This window comes from Toxorhynchites rutilus, chromosome 3, assembly GCF_029784135.1.
Source record: "Toxorhynchites rutilus septentrionalis strain SRP chromosome 3, ASM2978413v1, whole genome shotgun sequence".
NCBI lineage: Eukaryota > Metazoa > Arthropoda > Insecta > Diptera > Culicidae > Toxorhynchites > Toxorhynchites rutilus.
In genome coordinates, this window is record NC_073746.1 from 220,261,985 (window position 1) to 220,280,857 (window position 18,873).

An 18,873-nucleotide genomic window follows, 5' to 3' on the forward strand; every position below is an offset into this window, starting at 1 on the left:
TTGAGGCACCCCTAAACCATGTCCGAATGAGCTGAAACTTTGTGCGTGTCATTTTTTTGGGCCAATGAACAAAATGTATATGGTCGGTTTTTTAAATTTGACATGACCATTTTCGCTGCCACCCTAGTGTACAGTTATAGAAAAAATCAATAACAGGTAAAAATGGATTTAAAGTGGCCATTGCGTGCTGATGTACAGGATCGGTCAGTCAGGTATCGAATAGTAGTTGTAGATTTAGGTATCTATGAGGATCACCTGTAAGTCACTGTAGATATGATAATTGGAAATGCATTGTATAGATACCTAAAAGATGAATAAAATGGCTCTGCAGTTGTTTGAAAATTACCAGTCACGACCGGCAGCGAACGTAAAGTGGCGGAAAAAAATAGCATAATTTTGTTTCTGCGTAATCATTAGAATTCAACAAATCAAAGTGTGATATTGTTTAGCAATTTACAATTCTCAATTTTATTGATTTTATGTCTCTGTTAGAGAACACATTTCGGTAGGAATAAAAGTTCCCCCTACTTTTATGTATTTGCAATGCCGATTCCCCCCGGCAGCTTGGTTTTGATGTCTCTGTTAGGGACCCGCCGCATGTGTCGACAATTTCGACCAATCAGAAGTGGGTATTTCCGTTAGGATAGGGGTTGAGATTTTTCAATTGTTCGATAGTTAGTTTCATGACACATACTATTTTCTTCAATATAAAAAATTTGTGTTGGAGGAGCGAAATCGATTGACGCAAAAATTTCATCAATCCATCATGAAATGACTGATGGACAATTTTCACGATGTGCTCGATTTTCGATTTCCAGTTTGTACCCCAATATGTTCACGAAAGACGTAATCCTACGTCAAAAAGTGAAATGAATAAACTAAGGATACACGCACGACATGTGTTTCAGAACAATTCGCATAAACATTCAGAACAACATGCATAAACAAGAAAAAATCCTTCCAGCCGTTTGTATGAAAAAGAGATGGTAGAAGCGACGGGGTACAAGAAACGAACTAAAATACTGGAAACTTTAGCTAGACAAATTGTGTTAACGGCAACGATAAAGATCCCGGCTTCATAATGAAACTTGTTTTATTTGCTATATTTATTATTTCATATCCATACAAATTTTGAGTTTCAGATTATCACTTGAAGAAGGTAAAATATAATTTGTCCAATTTCTTTTTCAGTACTCCACACTCAACTAAAATATCCCGAACAGTTTGGAAGGCATGGATTGAGGACGTTGCGTCCCACCGATGATATTTGTAAATCCGCCAACAACTTTATTTAAGTTTCCAAGCCCGTCCCCTAGCGAGCTACAAGACACTGATTCTGCTGCCTCCAACTTTGCTCCCCAGAGTGATAACTGACAAAATCTGCAACAAATCAACATAAAACATTTTAATACGCACACAAACATTTTTGTGTTAATTTTGGGTATACAAACCTGAAATCGTTCGCCGTGGAAATCGTTTCGCCGATTTTAATGTACGGCGAACCCTTGCTAGAGAAAGGCTTGAACAGACTATCATCTCGAGGGTTACTAGCATTCATATGAACAAACTTTGCAATCAATGTCGCAAATGATTGCCTTGCCTTGATATCTCGCTTGGATTTTAGGCTCGCTCCTTCAATTAAATTCCCATAAATGTCGTACGTATCGAAAAGTATTCCAAGTTCATCGCCGTGTGCGATGGTCTCTTCCTGTTTTTCCGAACTTATTTTAGATACCAGCGGAAGTTCTGGAAAAAAAGCGCTACCCCTGGTATTTTCGGATCTGTGCTCAAAGCTGTAGAAATATGCCTTCGATGATTTGCTCCAGAGTTGGGCAGTTACCACCGCGGGTAGATTGAACAAGGCATCAGTTGTTGTTTCCACAAGCTTATTGAATACTTGAGTTACGCCCAATGATTTTGGGAATTCTAAATACTGCTGTAAACTTAACACACTCCCAAAGGAATCCAATAGATTAACGGACTTATTCACGTTCAAAAAACTATTCAATCCAACGATTTTGCTTGTACTTTGCATAAAATTTGTGACCGATGCAAAAGAAGATTCAATCTCTTTGATGTCTATACCATTGGCGGTTTCATCTTTTGTAACACCAACTAGCAAAGGAGTTGAGAAAACATTCCCTTCTTTGATAAACATTTCTGGCTTATCAGTAAGCACACCCAACAGTCCACGACCGTCATTTTTCTGTTCCACATTCGGAGCAACACCAACATATCCGGTTAAAGATTTCACAATATTTTGACCACTCAATCGACTAACTTGTAGATCGCCATCGATTTTGATAATATCCTCAACTGATCTTCCCCTCATACACTTCACAATCTCGTTCTCATTCCCGGAGGAACAATCATGTTTCGTAACAATCTCATGCAGCGACATCATGGGTTCTGTCTCGTATGAATTCGGCTGCAATGGCGACCCCGACATTGCCACAACCCCACTAATCGAGTTGCTAGCCACCGTTGCAGCGGACAACACCATTGCCGCTGTCGCTCCCGAACCTTGTCCAATCACTTTGATTTGAGTAGGATCACCGCCGAACCAAGAAATGTAATCTTTCACCCAGCGCACGGCGGTCGCCATATCCAGCAACGCCAAATTACCAGAAAATTCTCGACTCCCATCTCCTAGAATACCGAACGATCCCAGTCGATACTGTATAGGAACGAATATTACGCCATTCTGTGTCAAGGGCTCTGCTCCATACTGTGCTGCCGATCCATACCGATAACCGCCACCGTGAATCCATATCACCACTGGTAGCCCGGTGGTTTCATCCGGCATTTGGGGAGTGTAGATATTGAGCAACAAACAATCTTCTTTTCCAATCACTCTGTAAGGATTGTTTGGCTCTGGCTGTGGACACGGTGGACCATTACGGATCGCGTTGATATATCCACTAAGTCTTCTAAATCTCGGCCTCTGGAATCGATGTTCACGTGTAGGTGCCTCCGCGTAAAATATCCCCCGGAATGAGTACAGACCAGTTTGGCGGTTTCTAGTTCCCTCCACTCGGGCAGACTTTCCGGCATATCTCACAAACACAACTGGATCATCAACCGGTGGTGTTGCCGCATGTTTCCCACCAACGATAGATTCGCTGAGATTTACTATGCTCAGTAGAAGAAATAAACCGAACGAGAAACACGAAATTCGCCTGCGAATCATAATGAATTTGACTTCACAAACCTCAACGGACGATTGGGGCAGCCGTTTTATTTTTGTGAAATACGTATCATAACTGTGCCAAAACCTTCTGGCGGAAATAATATTCTACCGAACAGTGGGAAAATCATTCAACAAAATTTATCTAAATAATGATAATATGATTGGGCTATTCAAAACATACAAATTCAATGCATCTGAGCTTTATTTGATACATTTCAAAACGTATTCCCATCGGAAGTATGAACAACATTAATTTCATTTTGTCCGTTTGGCATAAATGGAATCCCATGTTGATGATATAAACCAAAATGAGCAGTCTCTGTTTCACCAAATGTGAAAGCATATCAACGACAAGGTCAAGTTATTTACTGTCGATAAGAAGAAGGAATGGTAATCAAAAAATAACACTGCATGAGAGAATGTGTTTTGTTTTATAACACGCAGGGATACCGGAAGTCATGAGTACATGCGACTTTTGCATTATAAGTTTTTAAAAAGTAACCAAAAAACTGTACAATATAAATATTAGTGGTCGGAGGCCATTCTGAGACTGTTTCTCAAAATTACAATCCCGTTTTGCGTACCGTTTAAAAAGCAGAGAGCTGCCGTTATTGCAAGAAATGTATATGCAAAAAAAGCTCACATTTTGCTTGACTGCTTGTGAAAAGTTATCTGGAGCCATGAATATAGCAAAAAGAAATCCATTATTTTTCTGCAATAAAACTGAAGGCTTTATTTGGAATAGTTGGACTGTTTCGATTGAGTTCGGATATGGACCGTTCTGTTTGTTAACTTGTTGCCATTAATTCCATCATGCGTCTCTCATAGAAACCAAAATCCCTATGAGCAAAAAAACTAACCGTCGATGTTCACAAGATAATCCTGAGGCGAATTTTTCACCAGTGACACATGAGCATGTGGTAACCGCATGGTACCCATTTCAAGCACAACCCAACCACACCCAAACTAGCGTTGGCAGAAAACATTTCATCTTCGGCAGAAAAAATGCTTTTTCGTGTCCTGAAGAATGAAATGAGCAAATAAAAGCATCTGCTTCAAAAGCTTTAACATATTTGTATGTATGGGAGCAGGCATCTCTTTCTTTTTTTCTTTGTTCATCTCTTTTGGGATTATACCTGAAAAGAAAGTCCAAACGATGTCAACGGGAATCGAACCAAGGCCGACGAATGCAAGGCTGTTTTACACGACCACGCTATCCACATAGCTACTGGTGCTTTTCTATAAATGCGTGATAACACTACACCTCGTTATAAAACGAAGTTGGAAAGTGTTTTCTAAAAGAAAAAAGAAGGGCATAAACGTTAATCTATATCTGTCTCGGTCTGGGCCGTTTATGTGGCAAAGTATGCGAAAAGCTTTAATGTGTGCTTATTTTCAATGTGCCTCTTGTTTCATTCGTCATACTGATCTTATATTGTTATACCATATATATTCTACAAATACTATACCTTTATTTCATGTAGTCATGACATTTTCTGGATTTTCAGGCTTTTAATGTAATTAATCCGGATAGCAAAACATGTGCTAAAAATCAGTATTGGGTGCAGCCTACTGAAGCTGTTGGCGTGCCACTATCGATGCATGTGTTCCGGCGTTGTTCTGATAAAACATGATCCCTTCCTTATTAGCCAAAACTATTTGCTTCCTTAACCGTTTGAGTACAAGGAAAACTTTGTGAGCATATGCCAAAAAATCTGGAAGAATTTCGGTATATTTGAAAAAAAAACTACCATTATTATTACTATTACTTACTATTAGGTGTATCGGTTTCTTCAGTTTTATAACAGAAGCCGTAACATTATTATTATTCCAGTGAATCAAATTTCCAGACAATCGTGAGAAAGCTACTGTCATTGCGCGTCTTTTTAGTATATGTCAAAAAGTTGAAGCGTATACAACATAGTTTCTTGTCATTTCGAATATGTAGAATTTCGTACCAAGAGTGTTTTTGCGAGGAGTGTTACTTCATCACTTCAATATGAAGAAAAAAGCTGCGGAAAGTCATCGCATTTTAGTGGAAGTTTATGATGACCATGCTCTACCTGAGCGAACGTGTCAGACGTGGTTTGCACGGTTTAAAAGTGATAATTTTGATTTGGAAGAACGTTCCGGACCACCAAGATCAAGATCCGTCACAAACGCAACAAGAACTTGCAGATACACTTGGAGTAGCTCAGCAAACCATATCCGATCGTTTAAAAGCAATGGGTACCGTATGAATTAAGGCCACGAGACGTCGAATGCCCTTTTTTTCACGTGCGAACAACTGCTCCAACGGCATGAAAGAAAGGATTTTTTGCAACAACAAATCATTACTAGCGATGAAAAGTGGGTCAATTACGACAATCCTAAACGTCGAGCAACGTATGGATACCCCGGCCATGCATCAACATCGACGGCCGCGAGGAATATTTACGGCCAGAAGGTTATGCTGTTTTTTTGGTGGGATCAGCTGGGTGTGGTGTACTAGAGCTGCTAAAACCGAATGAAACCATTACGGGGACCTCTACCGCCGACAATTGATGCGTTTGAGCCGTACACTGAAGGAAAAACGGCCACAATACGAGCAAAGACACGATAAACTTATTTTGCAGCACGACAATGCTCAGCCGCATGTCGCGAAACCGGTCAAAACGTACTTGGAAACACTGAAATGGGAGATCCTATCCACTCGCCGTATTCTTTAGACATTGCTCCGTCTGGTTACTACCTTTTTCGATCGATGAAACATGGCCTGGTGAAGTCAAAAATTGGACCGATTACTGGTTAGCCGACAAACCGGCTGATTATTTCCGCAAAGGGATCCGTGAATTGCCAAAAAGATGGGAAAAGGTTGTGACTAGCGATGGGAAAAACTTTGAATATTAAATTTGTAAACTTTTTTGCAGAATAAAGCATTATTTTTTGAAAAAAAAACGAAAAAACTTACCGGTACTCCTATTAATAAACGTAGATAACTGATTAGGTCTCCAAAACTGTGTTAAAGTAAAAAAAACACATAAAAAGTGGTATTTATAAAATTAATAATAATGTTCATAAACTTGTTTATATGAATATATTTTTTTAGTAATGAGAAAATTTTTATTCACAATTATGGTTTGCTGCACAAAGCGCGTGAAGTCCGATTTTTGCAAATTGAACAATTATATTTGATCTTTAAAATTTTTCGTCCTTTTTATTATGACATTCTACACATCGCCTTAAAGTTCGCCCTGATAGTTTTTAAAACGCTTTTCAAAAATCTTATAAATTCATCGAAAAATGAGCAATAAGCGATAAAATCTATATTTATTCAATTTGTACCTCCAATATGTTCCCGGAAGACAAAATCCTATGTTAAAAGGTGCAAAGTCAAAAATGTTAGCATAAAACAAGAAGAGCGCCATCGCCCGGAATCGAACGGTTAAGACGATTCAATTGTTGACACTACAGGTACAAATTGAGAGTTCACCATAGGAGACCGTAGAGGCTCATGATAGATATTTTTCCCTGCCAATCCCAGGCACCAAAATCCTCCAGACCATCCTATTTGGTCACCGTTTGTGTCGGCTTCGTTTGACGTTGTCGTTAATAATCCACTTTTTATCAGTCAGATGAAAATTCATGATTCAGAAATGGATGAAAATTCTATCAATTTCTGTGTCCAATCTTATTCAATTCGTTTCAAACGATTATCCGTGCAATGTTAATGAGCGGTCAAAACAATGCAGGACGATCACATCGACGAATTTTTTTCATTCACTGACCTTTTCGTCAAATGCCCGACCAGAGCGTGACCGATTTTTCGCACTAAAATAACGATGATAGAAACAACGAAATCAAAGTCGCACCTATTAATGGGAAATACAGTGCCAAGAGCCGGTGTGTGGTGCAGTGTACGGATCTCAGACGATCTGTCGGACTATCGGACTTGTATACCCGACTGAAACATGAAGCAGGGCTGATTAGGCTTGGGATCAATGCGTATAAGAATAAATACATGCTAACAGGACAGACTGATTGTAACAAAATTCTTCCTGGCAGTAGTATTACGATCGACGGCGACGAGCTCGAGGTTAATTTGTCTACCTTGGCTCGTTGATAACAATTGACAACAATAACAACAGCCGTGAACTTCGAAGACCTATAGTCAACGGAAGTTACGCCTACACTGGTGGAAATATATATAACGCCATCCCTGTTATAGTGCTTTTTTGCAAAGTTCTCGATCAAAGATATTTTGTTATTGTATTTTTAGAATCTTAGAACGATTACCTATCATTTGGTTCTGGTTGAGCAATTGAATTAAAGGGCTATGCATAAAGTGTTGGTTTATTTCGTTATTTTGAGGTGGAAATAAATATAACACCACTTTGAAAATAAGTATAAGTAAATAAGTACCATTCCATAAAAGGAATCAAAACCTCCTCCAGCAGATCGCAGTACTTCTCAGAATTCATTCTTGTTGATATGAAGCAGATTGGAGCTTTCCCAGCCTCACTGATGCCTGCCCAAACCATTACGGTTCCTCCTCCGAAGTTGCGATATTCTCTTGTTGGTTTTTTCTTCCGTTTATCTTGCCAACAGGACATCCAAATTAAACTTTTTCTCATCGCTGAAAACTACTCTAGACAACTCTTCATCCCAGAATTGGAATTTCTCGGCGAAATTCAGTCGTGCCTTCTTATGCCGAGGAAGTAGTCGCGGCACAGGTACGGATTTCCTGTACGAAAGGTTCGCGTCGGAGCTTAGAACTTGACGGATACGACGACTGGTTACTGGAATATTCATTTCAGCTTTTATTTCTGCTGATGAAAGTTTAGACTCAACAGCGAGGCGCTTGATATGTAATACACAAAACAAGTGCTCTTTGCTCACACATAGTTAAAGCTCATTATTTGGCTGTGTATACTAGTGTGCGTACAATAATAAACCTACGCTAACATCGAAAATGATTGTGGCGTTATATATATTTTCACCAGTGTACTATGGGCTCCGCAAATCCTTAAGGTCCACCAAACTCCGACCCTGTACGAGGTGTACCATGTACAAATCACTGACTCGACCGGTTGTTCTCAATGTGCACGACGCATGGACGATGCTCGAAGAGGACTCCCAAGCACATGGTGTTTTCGAACGCCGAGTGTTCTAAACAATATATGTTGTTGTACAGGAATACGGAGAATGGTGGATGAACCACGAACTGGCGCAACTCTACGACGAACCTAGTGGTTTTAGCCATTTTCAACTCCTTTCCGGTCCTTATACCATGTACATGTCGAGTTTCCATACTTTTCATGCAGAATTAATTAAATTTTAGTAAACATCAGATTTTTTTCAAGATTTTTACACGGGATTTAAAAAGAAAGACTGTAAACAAACTGCTGTTATAGATTCCAGAACTAACCACTGGGAGGACTGTACAGGACAAACACACATACCGATCCTAAATTGGCACAACTTTATGTTGAAACTATTGCAATCGATCTAAGGGAAATGTATCGTATGTTTTTCGAAATAGCGTTATTCTATACGATGTGGCTACCAATTACAATTGGGATAGATTGTAGCTGAAAACACCTTAAATTTTAGTTACAAGAAACATGTTATCTATCATTTTAGTGACACTCCACGCAATTAATTTTATGATTATTCAAACGACTAAATAATCACACCGGTGTGTCGATTTCAATATGTCTTATCCTTTCGCAAAATTTATCTCCACTAACCAATCATACGAGTATAACATATTTGCGTTACTGTGTTCCTTTGTTGAAAATCTCATGCTAAAATCGTGAGAAGAATAATTTCTTCTGAAAAATGTCTAACCCGAACGAACACATTGTTGAATAGAATGTAGGAAGGGCCAATAGAAGAGATCCTTCCCTCCCAGTGATACATCATTCTGACCTTTTCGAAATGCAGCATTTTTTGCGTTGTTTCCTCTCGTCTCGACAAGCATTGCCTCGCATATTTCAGTGTTCGTGGATCACCGGGTGGAAGGAGACAGCAAAAGCATTGAATACATCTTCAATGCGGGGAAAGTACTGATATCATGGCAGTGAAGGAACAACTCAACCAGACATCGCCTTCTCCTATGTTGAGAAAGAGAAACGATAGAAAAGGCAACGCAAAATTTCCAAATCGACGCTGCAGAACATATAAAAGAAAGATAAAATGGCACATAAAAACTTACGACATTCACTAAATTGAATATTTGCTGCGATCCGTATTTTTTTGCTGCGATGATGTATGTCAAAAAAAACAAGTGCTATCCCGCCGAAAAGGAACTAAACTAATCCGAACGATGTAATCATACAGGAAACTAGCTCGGCGTGCTATTTTGCTTAAAGTGTGTGTCTCATCAAATTGCATCACGGAAAAAACGCTGTAGAAATTTAATTTTTAGGAATTATATCTTCAGCTTTCGCTTATAATCAGATAAGAGTGTATAGATCACGTTGGCCATGCTTCACTGTCAATTTTTCGTAAATTTGGAAAAATGTCGTCGAACGAAAAAGAGCGTCGTGAATTAATCCTGCGTACTCATTTCGAGAATCCGGAGTTGTCACATCGGGACATCGGTAAGATGCTGGGAATCGTCCAATCCACGGTCAGCAGAAATGGGTCAGAAAATGGATTTCTGTTCAAAAAAACTACAACCTGACGTTGTACAGAACCTTATGGACGGGGTAAAGAGGAAGGTGCGAGCATACGGGCTTGGGCTCGAAGTATGAATAAAAAGAAAATGCCAAAAGTTGTTTAATAGTTTTTATTTTACTGTCTAAAATTTTCAAAAGGATCGGTCTACTGGGCGAATTTTTACAGCGTTTTTTCCGTGATACAATTTGATGTGACACACCCTTTATGTCTAAAATTGTTTGGATGTCATATTTGCATGAACTAAAATTTGTGAAGGTTTAAAGATAAGAAAACTTGAAACAGTTTCTGTCCATATCAGTCCAATGACATTATGATTATTATTATCATTTCAGTTACAACAATTCAAGTGTTCCGCGATTACTTTTGTTGTTTGCCTTCATCGAGTTGACCTACTTTCTTCTGGTAATCTGCTAGACCTTGGTTACTCATACGGTTAGTGACCTGTTTTGTGAGATTGTAGTTTCCTCAATCTGCTTCGCTGCTGGTGACTTTCTTCTGGTTGTTGTTTGGGTACCTTGAGTAAGGTTAGATACAGTGATTTTTAGTTTTGGTCGTAAAAATATACGAAGAGAAGAAAGATTCGATTCCATTAATATGTTAATCAGCATAATGAATCATTCTCATCAATGAATTGTTGTTAATGACGAATTTCATGCCAACCCGTCTTAGGAAAAATATTTTTTTTCAATGAATTTTTTTTCCAAAAAATTCTACGGGAATTTTTAATGAAAACCACCTACAAAAAGGTGGTCAGAGAATGAAATGTAGGAAATTACTTAGGTGTTCATTTATAATTATCAAAGAATTTTTTTGGAAAAAAATTCATTGTAGAAAAAAATTGAAAATTTAAATTCATTTTTCTCGAATAAATATGATTTTAAAATTATGAAAAAAAAAGATATAAATAACCCTCAAAATTTCCAACAATTTTTCCATACATCGGACGATGGGCACATTTACATGGAAAAAGATTTTCAAACAACAACTTTTTCATGATTTTCTTTGAAAAAAATGCTATTGATGTTCTATTCGTTACATTTTTATGTATAAATCATCGCAATTTACATGATCTGCTAAGTTTTCCCTATTTAGAAACATGTCAAGCGTGAGAATTTACACACAAAAATGTTACAAGCAAATCATTATTTTTTTCAGGAGTCTTCATACAAAAATGACTTCTATTCCGAAAACTATAACAGATCGAGTTTTGGCGTCTTCGTCCATATTTTGGTAAGATCTAAAACTTTGTCGAATGCACTGTATCGCTATCTTGACTCTAAAACAAATTAGGATTAGTTTTTTTTAAAGAAAATATGAAAATGTTGTTGTTCGAAAAACTTTGTAAAAGTGCCCATCTTCCGATGTATGGACGACTTGTTGAAAATTTTAAGGGCTAATGATATATATATTTTTGAAAATTAAAAAAATACGTTTTAGAGAAAAATTAATTTTAATTTTTAAAATAACTTTTTTGTCAGCGAAATTTTCTTCCAAAAAGTTTTTGGTATTTTTTTGTGAAAATTTAAACAATTTCCTTCATTTCATCCTTTGACATGAATTTTGTAGGTATCATAGTTTTCGTGTTATAATTTTTTGTAAAAAATTAAGAAACAAAAATTTGGCTTTTTCCAAAAAGTAGTCTAATTATTTTTCGAATATTTCAAGTATGCAAAGTTACTCAAATGACCCATGTCTTTACACTCACAACGTTTCACTGCTATCTGAAATGTTGCTGCCAACGGCCAGTCGAGTTGGCATGAAATTCGTCTAATATTGAATTATTATTTAAATGACCACCTATAATTCTTTATTTTTGGTACATTGACAAATTCTCAATTAACTTCATTTTTGTCCATAAATTTAGGATCGTGATGTAAACAAATTTAGTTCCAGTCATTACTCACGCGTTCGGTACTTTTCCTTAATGTTCGCATTGAAAGCGTTCCAATTTATCTACAAATTTGTTATGTGCTTTTCTGTGATTTATTACCAGCTGCTCGACGTTACGAATGTATTTCATTACATAGGGTAAGACGGGGTGATTTGCTCCCCCTCCCCCTTTTATCTCGAAAAGTAAGGCTCAACTTGGATTTTTTATAATGTCATATCCTTCTATTGTTGAATTCTACGTACTAACGTAAAAAAATGTTAGAAAATTTAACAGGTAGAAAAAAACGGTACGGAAACCAAAAAACCAACAATCAAAAACCAAAAATCCAAATCTCAACTTTTTGAATCTGAAATTTTGAGATCAAATTATCTTCAAATTCATAAATCTAAGCAAACCTCAATCTACGTGATTTGAATCCACGAACAAGTCTGAAACGGTTCAACGAAGCTAAGAAAAATATTCGCATCATACCATAATCAAACTAAACAGAATCTTTGGATGAATGCTTCTTTCGTGCATATTTTGAGGGAAAATTTTATCACGTTAGCAAAATAGAAACGGGATTGTCTAGGGGGAACACAACTTTTGTTTTACCTTTACACGGATTTACAAGCTGGTGGCAGTATTGATAGATTTTTGAGACTTCAATAGTTTGCCTGCAAAGCATTTTATAAGCTATTGAAACAAGTCACTCGTAAAACTTTAATTTTCCGAATTGTGGGTTTGTCATACCACTTCGCTCAGCCATCAAAGTTATTATTACTTAAAACCTTGAGCCTCACACGCCACGCTCTCGTTTTCTAAATGTTGGACTTATACCCAGTACAGAAATGAAAGACGTAGTCTCACGACAAAAATCAGCACAACTTCAATTCAATGTCGTAGAAAACACAAGCAACTCACTTAACCAACACACCACAAAACACAATTCGTCCAGTAGAGATTGGGGAGATGTGAAATAACAATAACATGAGCTTCGCTCTCTCCCCCAAAATCTGAACCGGACGGACGTTCTAAATTATCTATTTGGCATTTTATATTCCAGATCCAGCCAGCGAGCAGCCACACACTGAAGTCGCTAAATCACTCCTTTCACTCCTGAAGGTCGATAATGGGTTTTGAATAGAAGATATCGTGATTTTACGTGATTCGATCTTTTTCTAAACTTTGATTCAAATTCGGGGTAAAGCCTCGTTAAAAAAAATGCATTGTGTCGGATTCATATACCGTCAAGTGGAGAGTGTTTGTGTATTGAGCAATTCCAAATGAAATCGACAAATGACAAAACATGAATATTTTTGATTCGAATGAAAGTTCGTATTCCGTTTGGGTTGGAGGAAATGTGAGTTTTCCACAGCATTTGGAAATTTTTTGTCTCAAATGTAACTTTTGAAAAGGGCGTATCGATTTTAGTAAGAGAAATCCTTGATAATTTATATTTCAAAAACTATGAGTCCTACCGAAATAGCGCCTTAGAAAGAGTTATAGAGTATTGATGTTCAAATGTGAAAAAATATACACTGAGAAAAAAATAGTATATTTTTCTTATTTACAAAAAGAACTTTAATATCAATATCTAAAATATATTTTTTTTTAATTTTTTCGTATAAAATAGTCATGTAGAAAATTAAAAAAATGGGTACAACTCTTTTCGATAAACTTTATGGAACATCGAATTTTTATGAATTTTCGAAACTTCGGATTTTTGTATGTTAACAATCATTTTTAGCCATAAATTATGAATCCTGATGTGATTTTGGAAAATTTTGGAAATATTTGGAAAATTTGTGAAAAATTATAGGCAAATTCATAAAATTTCATGAACATGGCGGTATAACACGACAAACATATTGAAAGAGCCTATTTACTATGAAAATACAATAAATTAGAAATGTTTTTTCAAGTATCTCGAGAATGGTTGCATTTAGAAGATTTATAATGAGCTTTTTTGTTTGAAATCACATCAGGATTCATAATTTGTGGCTAAAAATGAATGTTATCATACAAAAAAGTTCCTCAAAGTTCGTCAAAAATAGTTGTACCATCTTGTACCCGTTTTTCAAATTTTCTACATGACTTCTATATGAAAAAAAGAAATAAAAAATATATATTTTAGAGATTGCAAATTAAAGGTTTTGTTTTGTAAATAAAAAAATTGCATATTTTTTCACGTTTGGACATCAATACTCTATAACGCTTTCTAAGATACTATTTCGGTAGGACTCATAGTTTTTGAGATATAAATTATCAAAGATTTCTCTTACTAAAATCGATACACCCTTTTCAAAGTAAAAAAATCACAAATACTGTGGAAAACTCATATTTCCTCCAACTCAAACGGAATACAAACTTTCGTTCGAATCAAAAATACAAGTTTTTAAAATCTGCATTTTTAATTCGATTTCATTGAGAATTGCGCTATTATCGACTCAAACGACTCACTGATTAAATTGGTACCAGAGAATCGGTATTTGCTGAATCGATCCTGGAAAAATCGAATGCATTTTTTCCAATTTATTTAATCATTCTATATAAGTGTAGTCTTTTCTTCAAACATGAAATAAGCATTTCACATTTCAATCCAAGCATCAAAAGCTTTTTATTTTTATTCATGATGGTCACAAACAAAACTTCATCTTGTTCCGTCATGGAATTATTTAATTAATTAAATCAATTGGAAATTATCATTACAAATTGAACAACTGATATTCTTCCAGAACTCTGCTGGCAATAATCACAAAAAATCCAACCGTGCCATACGTCTGGCATTTAATCGAAATCCATTTTCGACACAATCTTCACTGTCAGCCAAGTAAATGTGATAGTGTAAATATAACTTGTGACCACTTGTTTTGTAATGACCAAACTTACAAAACTGCTTCTCCTAAATTTTCGACCTCTAATTTGACAATTTTGAAAGGGGTCCAATTTTTACGAAATTTGTCAGGTAACTTTGGGTAAGATTAATGTTCACTGAAACAATTTACAAAAAATCTACGAACAAAAAGATCGGAAAGATCAAAAAGAAAAGATCGTTTTTGTATTGGTCTTTCAAGGTCAAGAATGAAGTATGAATCAACCATCTTCAACTGTTACCGGCCCTTTTCAGGAATGCACTCCAAATTTATTTCCAAAGTGATGAACAACCAATTCTAATGAGATAAATAACGTAGTCCAACGTCAATTATGTAGATGAGTCCTAGACATCATTGCCTATAGTCTTTATAATACTAATCTCATATATAGATTAAAGGTTCGGTCCGTACATAAAACTCATCACGAGAACAGATGACCAAGTTTGAGCTGTTTTTCTTTCGTTGACATCGTCTTCATTCAGATTAGAACGGTAGAAAGAATTAGAAAATTTTAAAGGAAAATAGTTAAATTCGAAACAATGGATTACCAATATGCAAACTTACTACAGGTTTACTAAATTTGTTTATCATTTGTATCATCTTTCTAGTTCGTTTCATCATCGAGTTTAATTTTGCTATAAAACACAGAAGGAAATAGTGTTTAAAATAACAAAATTCACAAAATTATAACCAATTCCGAACAAAACAACGTAATTCTGTATTGTATCTTATTTATTAAAAATTGTGAATGAGTTTTCCGTATAAAATTCGCATTTTCTGCAATCAGGGAGAAGGCTTCATTCTCACTCCCAAAGATAATAATATAGAAAGCCATGAAGAAACATTTACCACAAATTCGTTGACAAAAAAAATTGTAAAAAATATAAGTTTTTTTACGCATTTTTTGATAAAGAAGCATTTTTTCATTGACAAAAGCATTTCCCTCTTTCTCAACACGATTCGATAAGGCTTCACGTTGCTGCACCATTTGAAAAAAAATTTACTTGCAAAAAGAGAAACTCTAATTGAATTTTGTTCTGAAAAAAAGGTCTATTTCCCGATTTTCCTTTCTCCCCTCAGATCGACTTGAAACATAAAAATCAACTGAACAACTCCGACAACATGGTTAAAATTGGAATCGATCTACGGGAATACTATCCGAGTGTGGAGTGGGACATCCTGGGTGTGCCAGCGGAGCGTCACGAAAAGTACTATCCATGCTGTGCGGAACCTTATCCTGGTATGTAATTAATTTTTTTCTTCAAGTGCACGTACTTTTTTCTCCTTCTCCGGCACTTTGTATAGAAAAAAAAACTGAAGGGTGCATAGCACAGCTTCTGTATGTATCTTCGCTTCCATTGCAGACATATTCTTTAACATCACATTACGCCGGAAGACCCTGTTCTACACCGTCAATTTGATAATACCGTGTGTTGGCATTTCGTACCTCTCGGTGCTCGTGTTCTACTTGCCAGCTGATTCAGGCGAAAAAATTGCATTATGCATCAGTATTCTGCTATCGCAAACTATGTTCTTCCTACTGATATCGGAAATCATACCTTCCACCTCGCTGGCGTTGCCCCTTCTCGGCAAGTACCTTCTGTTTACGATGATACTGGTCGGGCTGAGCGTCGTGATCACCATTATCATCCTGAACATACATTATCGCAAACCGAGCACTCACAAGATGGCACCCTGGGTCCGGAAGTTCTTCATCCTACGTCTGCCGAAATTGCTTTTAATGCGGGTGCCAAATGATTTGCTGAAGGTGAGTAGACTTTTTTTTGTTCTCTATCGCTATTGCTAATTCAGAACACGACCTGGGTGCATCCTTGGCCGAACTCAATGCGGTGCTTAACGAGCATCCATGGGTGTTGAATATGAATCCCGCATTTGCGGGCGTCATTTTCTATGATGCTTTCGGATATATCGAAACAATCACATTTTCAATAATTGAGTTTATGGAATTGATAATTGATACTATCAGTAAACAATCATTGGACATTTGAAATAGGTTTGATTTTTGAATTTTATCATTTTCAAAAACACTCATCAATTTTTGTTGCATTAAAATAAAAATAAATTTGAGACAACAATTCAGAATTGTCCAAATTTGGAAATAAAATTATAATGACATTCTAACCTACATAGGAAAGTTCATTCAGAATCATAAAATATTAGTATGTGGAAGTAAAAAATAAAAACGAAATCCTCTACCCCATCGCAGGAATTGGCTGCAAACAAAATAAACTATGGAATCAAAATCAGCAAAAGCAAATTTGGCGCAGCACTCGCAGCTCATTCGCAAATGCAGCAAAACTCGGGCGGATCAAGTCCGGATTCCATAAGGCACATGCAAGGTCGCCCTGGGGGATGTAACGGATTGCACTCGACGACGGCAACGAATAGGTTAGTGATGTGGTTCTTTGAAAAATTGCTCACTCCCAAGCCAATTTCACACAGTAAATACTCTTCCCCGCTTTGATATTGTTATTATTTAGTATTACTATTTGTGTTTAAATTTCATTTCGTTTGCTCGACAGATTCAGTGGACTTGTGGGAGCCCTTGGAGGAGGTTTGAGTAGTCTTGGAGGTTACAACGGATTGCCTTCAGTAATGTCCGGACTGGACGAATCCCTGAGTGACATGGCACCAAGGAAGAAATATCCATTCGAGCTAGAGAAAGCCATTCACAACGTTATGTTCATACAGCATCACATGCAACGTCAAGATGAGTTTAATGCGGTAAGTAAATCGAGCTCGGTAAGTCCCGTTCGTACAATTGCAATCACGAGCAACCAAGCGAGGTTGAAACCAGTCAATACAACCTCGAAATCGACATGAGATTTATAATTTTGTGGGGTCTCAGACATTAATATATTGACTTCACAGCCGCCAATTTATAAAACTCAAAACTTTTCTCAATTAAACACATTGTACTGCTGTAAGGACATTCACTGATTGTAGTTATTCTATCATATTTGATACATGCCTTCCACGTGGCCTCCCCTCCAACCAAATCACAATTGTTTCGACCTCGGGCATCTGCGGACGGAAAAATAAAACAACCATAACAATAACACAGGAGGATCAAGATTGGGGATTTGTGGCGATGGTATTGGATCGTTTATTTTTATGGTTATTTACACTAGCGTCATTATTCGGCACATTTGCAATCCTGTGCGAGGCACCCTCGCTGTACGACGATACCAAACCGATTGACATTGAGTACTCCATTATCGCGCAGAAGCTGTTCAATCTCACCGTTAAAGATCCCCGACATACATAAGCGGGTGGACCTGCTCAAGAAAGAGAGTGAAGGTGGAGAGGGCTCACAAGTTGGGTGGCCGCGCGTTCAAAAGAAGTCAAAATTTATAGGCTGTTCCATTAGAAGGTTATCCACAATTAACAATTGCTCTCGAGCAGAGAGAATCGCACCGAAAGTTGTATGTAATTGCAATCATATGAACAAATTTTTCACAGTGTTGTTAGTAAACTATCGGAATTCATGGTACATAACCATCATTAGATATGAAGAAGTAAATGCCGGACTATCGACTACCGAAACATTTTTACAAGTTTGAAATAAATTGATATGTTTTTAATTATTCACTTGATGATTTTTTTGTGACAAGAATATCACAATCCTTTTTATCCCGCTTATCCGCCATTATTGGCAGTATCACGTTAAGGAATATTTAAAATGGGTCCACGATTGAGTTTCCTCACACAAAATTATACGACAAAATTCAGGCTTTCATCCGATTGTCACCAAACTTTCAGGGTATTGAATGAAACGAGTAAACTAAGTTGATCCATCTGTTTATGCGAAATGAATTTCGAACATCCCGAGAAAACGTGATCCACAACAGCCAGTCGATATTGTGTCCTTCTTTCTCACAAAATATCGCTTGGTTTATTCCACTGGTATTTCCAAGAGTGTAGACCAATCAAACGTTTCCCGACGTTCAAAAACTTTGGGCAAGATCCTAAAGGTTGAATGATGGGTTCAACATTTGATCGACAGACAACAAGAAACCCGGAAAAATATTTGCGAAATTTTGCTTGCCGGGTACCAAAAAACTCATTTCTGTATCGGATCTTGACCGGGGATGAGAAGTGTATATACAGGTCGGACTCGATTATATACAGACTCGATGATATGTGATTCGATTATATACAATTTTGGACTCGATTATATACAGTTTGGAAAAAAATATTCTTTTTAATATTTCAAATATGGCTTATTTCATGAAGAAATGTAACCTTTCAAC

General features: G+C 36.8%; 2 protein-coding genes across 2 annotated transcripts in view; one reads left to right on the plus strand and one right to left on the minus strand.

The window, feature by feature from the left end:
* LOC129775292 (acetylcholine receptor subunit alpha-like 2) overlaps nucleotides 1-18,172 on the plus strand; it is a 93,931-nt gene extending 75,759 nt beyond the window's left edge. The window contains exons 5-9 of the mRNA XM_055779856.1: nucleotides 15,680-15,839; nucleotides 15,964-16,367; nucleotides 16,827-17,008; nucleotides 17,143-17,344; nucleotides 17,685-18,172. Of these exons, the coding sequence (XP_055635831.1) occupies nucleotides 15,680-15,839; nucleotides 15,964-16,367; nucleotides 16,827-17,008; nucleotides 17,143-17,344; nucleotides 17,685-17,888 (1,152 nt within the window). The 3' untranslated portion in view covers nucleotides 17,889-18,172. The remainder of the gene's footprint in view (nucleotides 1-15,679; nucleotides 15,840-15,963; nucleotides 16,368-16,826; nucleotides 17,009-17,142; nucleotides 17,345-17,684) is intronic.
* Nucleotides 1,110-3,269, minus strand: LOC129775291 (carboxylesterase 1E-like). Its single transcript, XM_055779854.1, has 2 exons — nucleotides 1,452-3,269; nucleotides 1,110-1,380 (listed from the first exon to the last, which is right to left on the minus strand). The coding sequence occupies exons 1-2, from the start codon at nucleotides 3,188-3,190 to the stop codon at nucleotides 1,206-1,208; spliced, it is 1,914 nt and encodes a 637-aa protein (XP_055635829.1). The 5' UTR covers nucleotides 3,191-3,269; the 3' UTR covers nucleotides 1,110-1,205.
* Nucleotides 18,173-18,873: the final 701 nt, after the last annotated feature.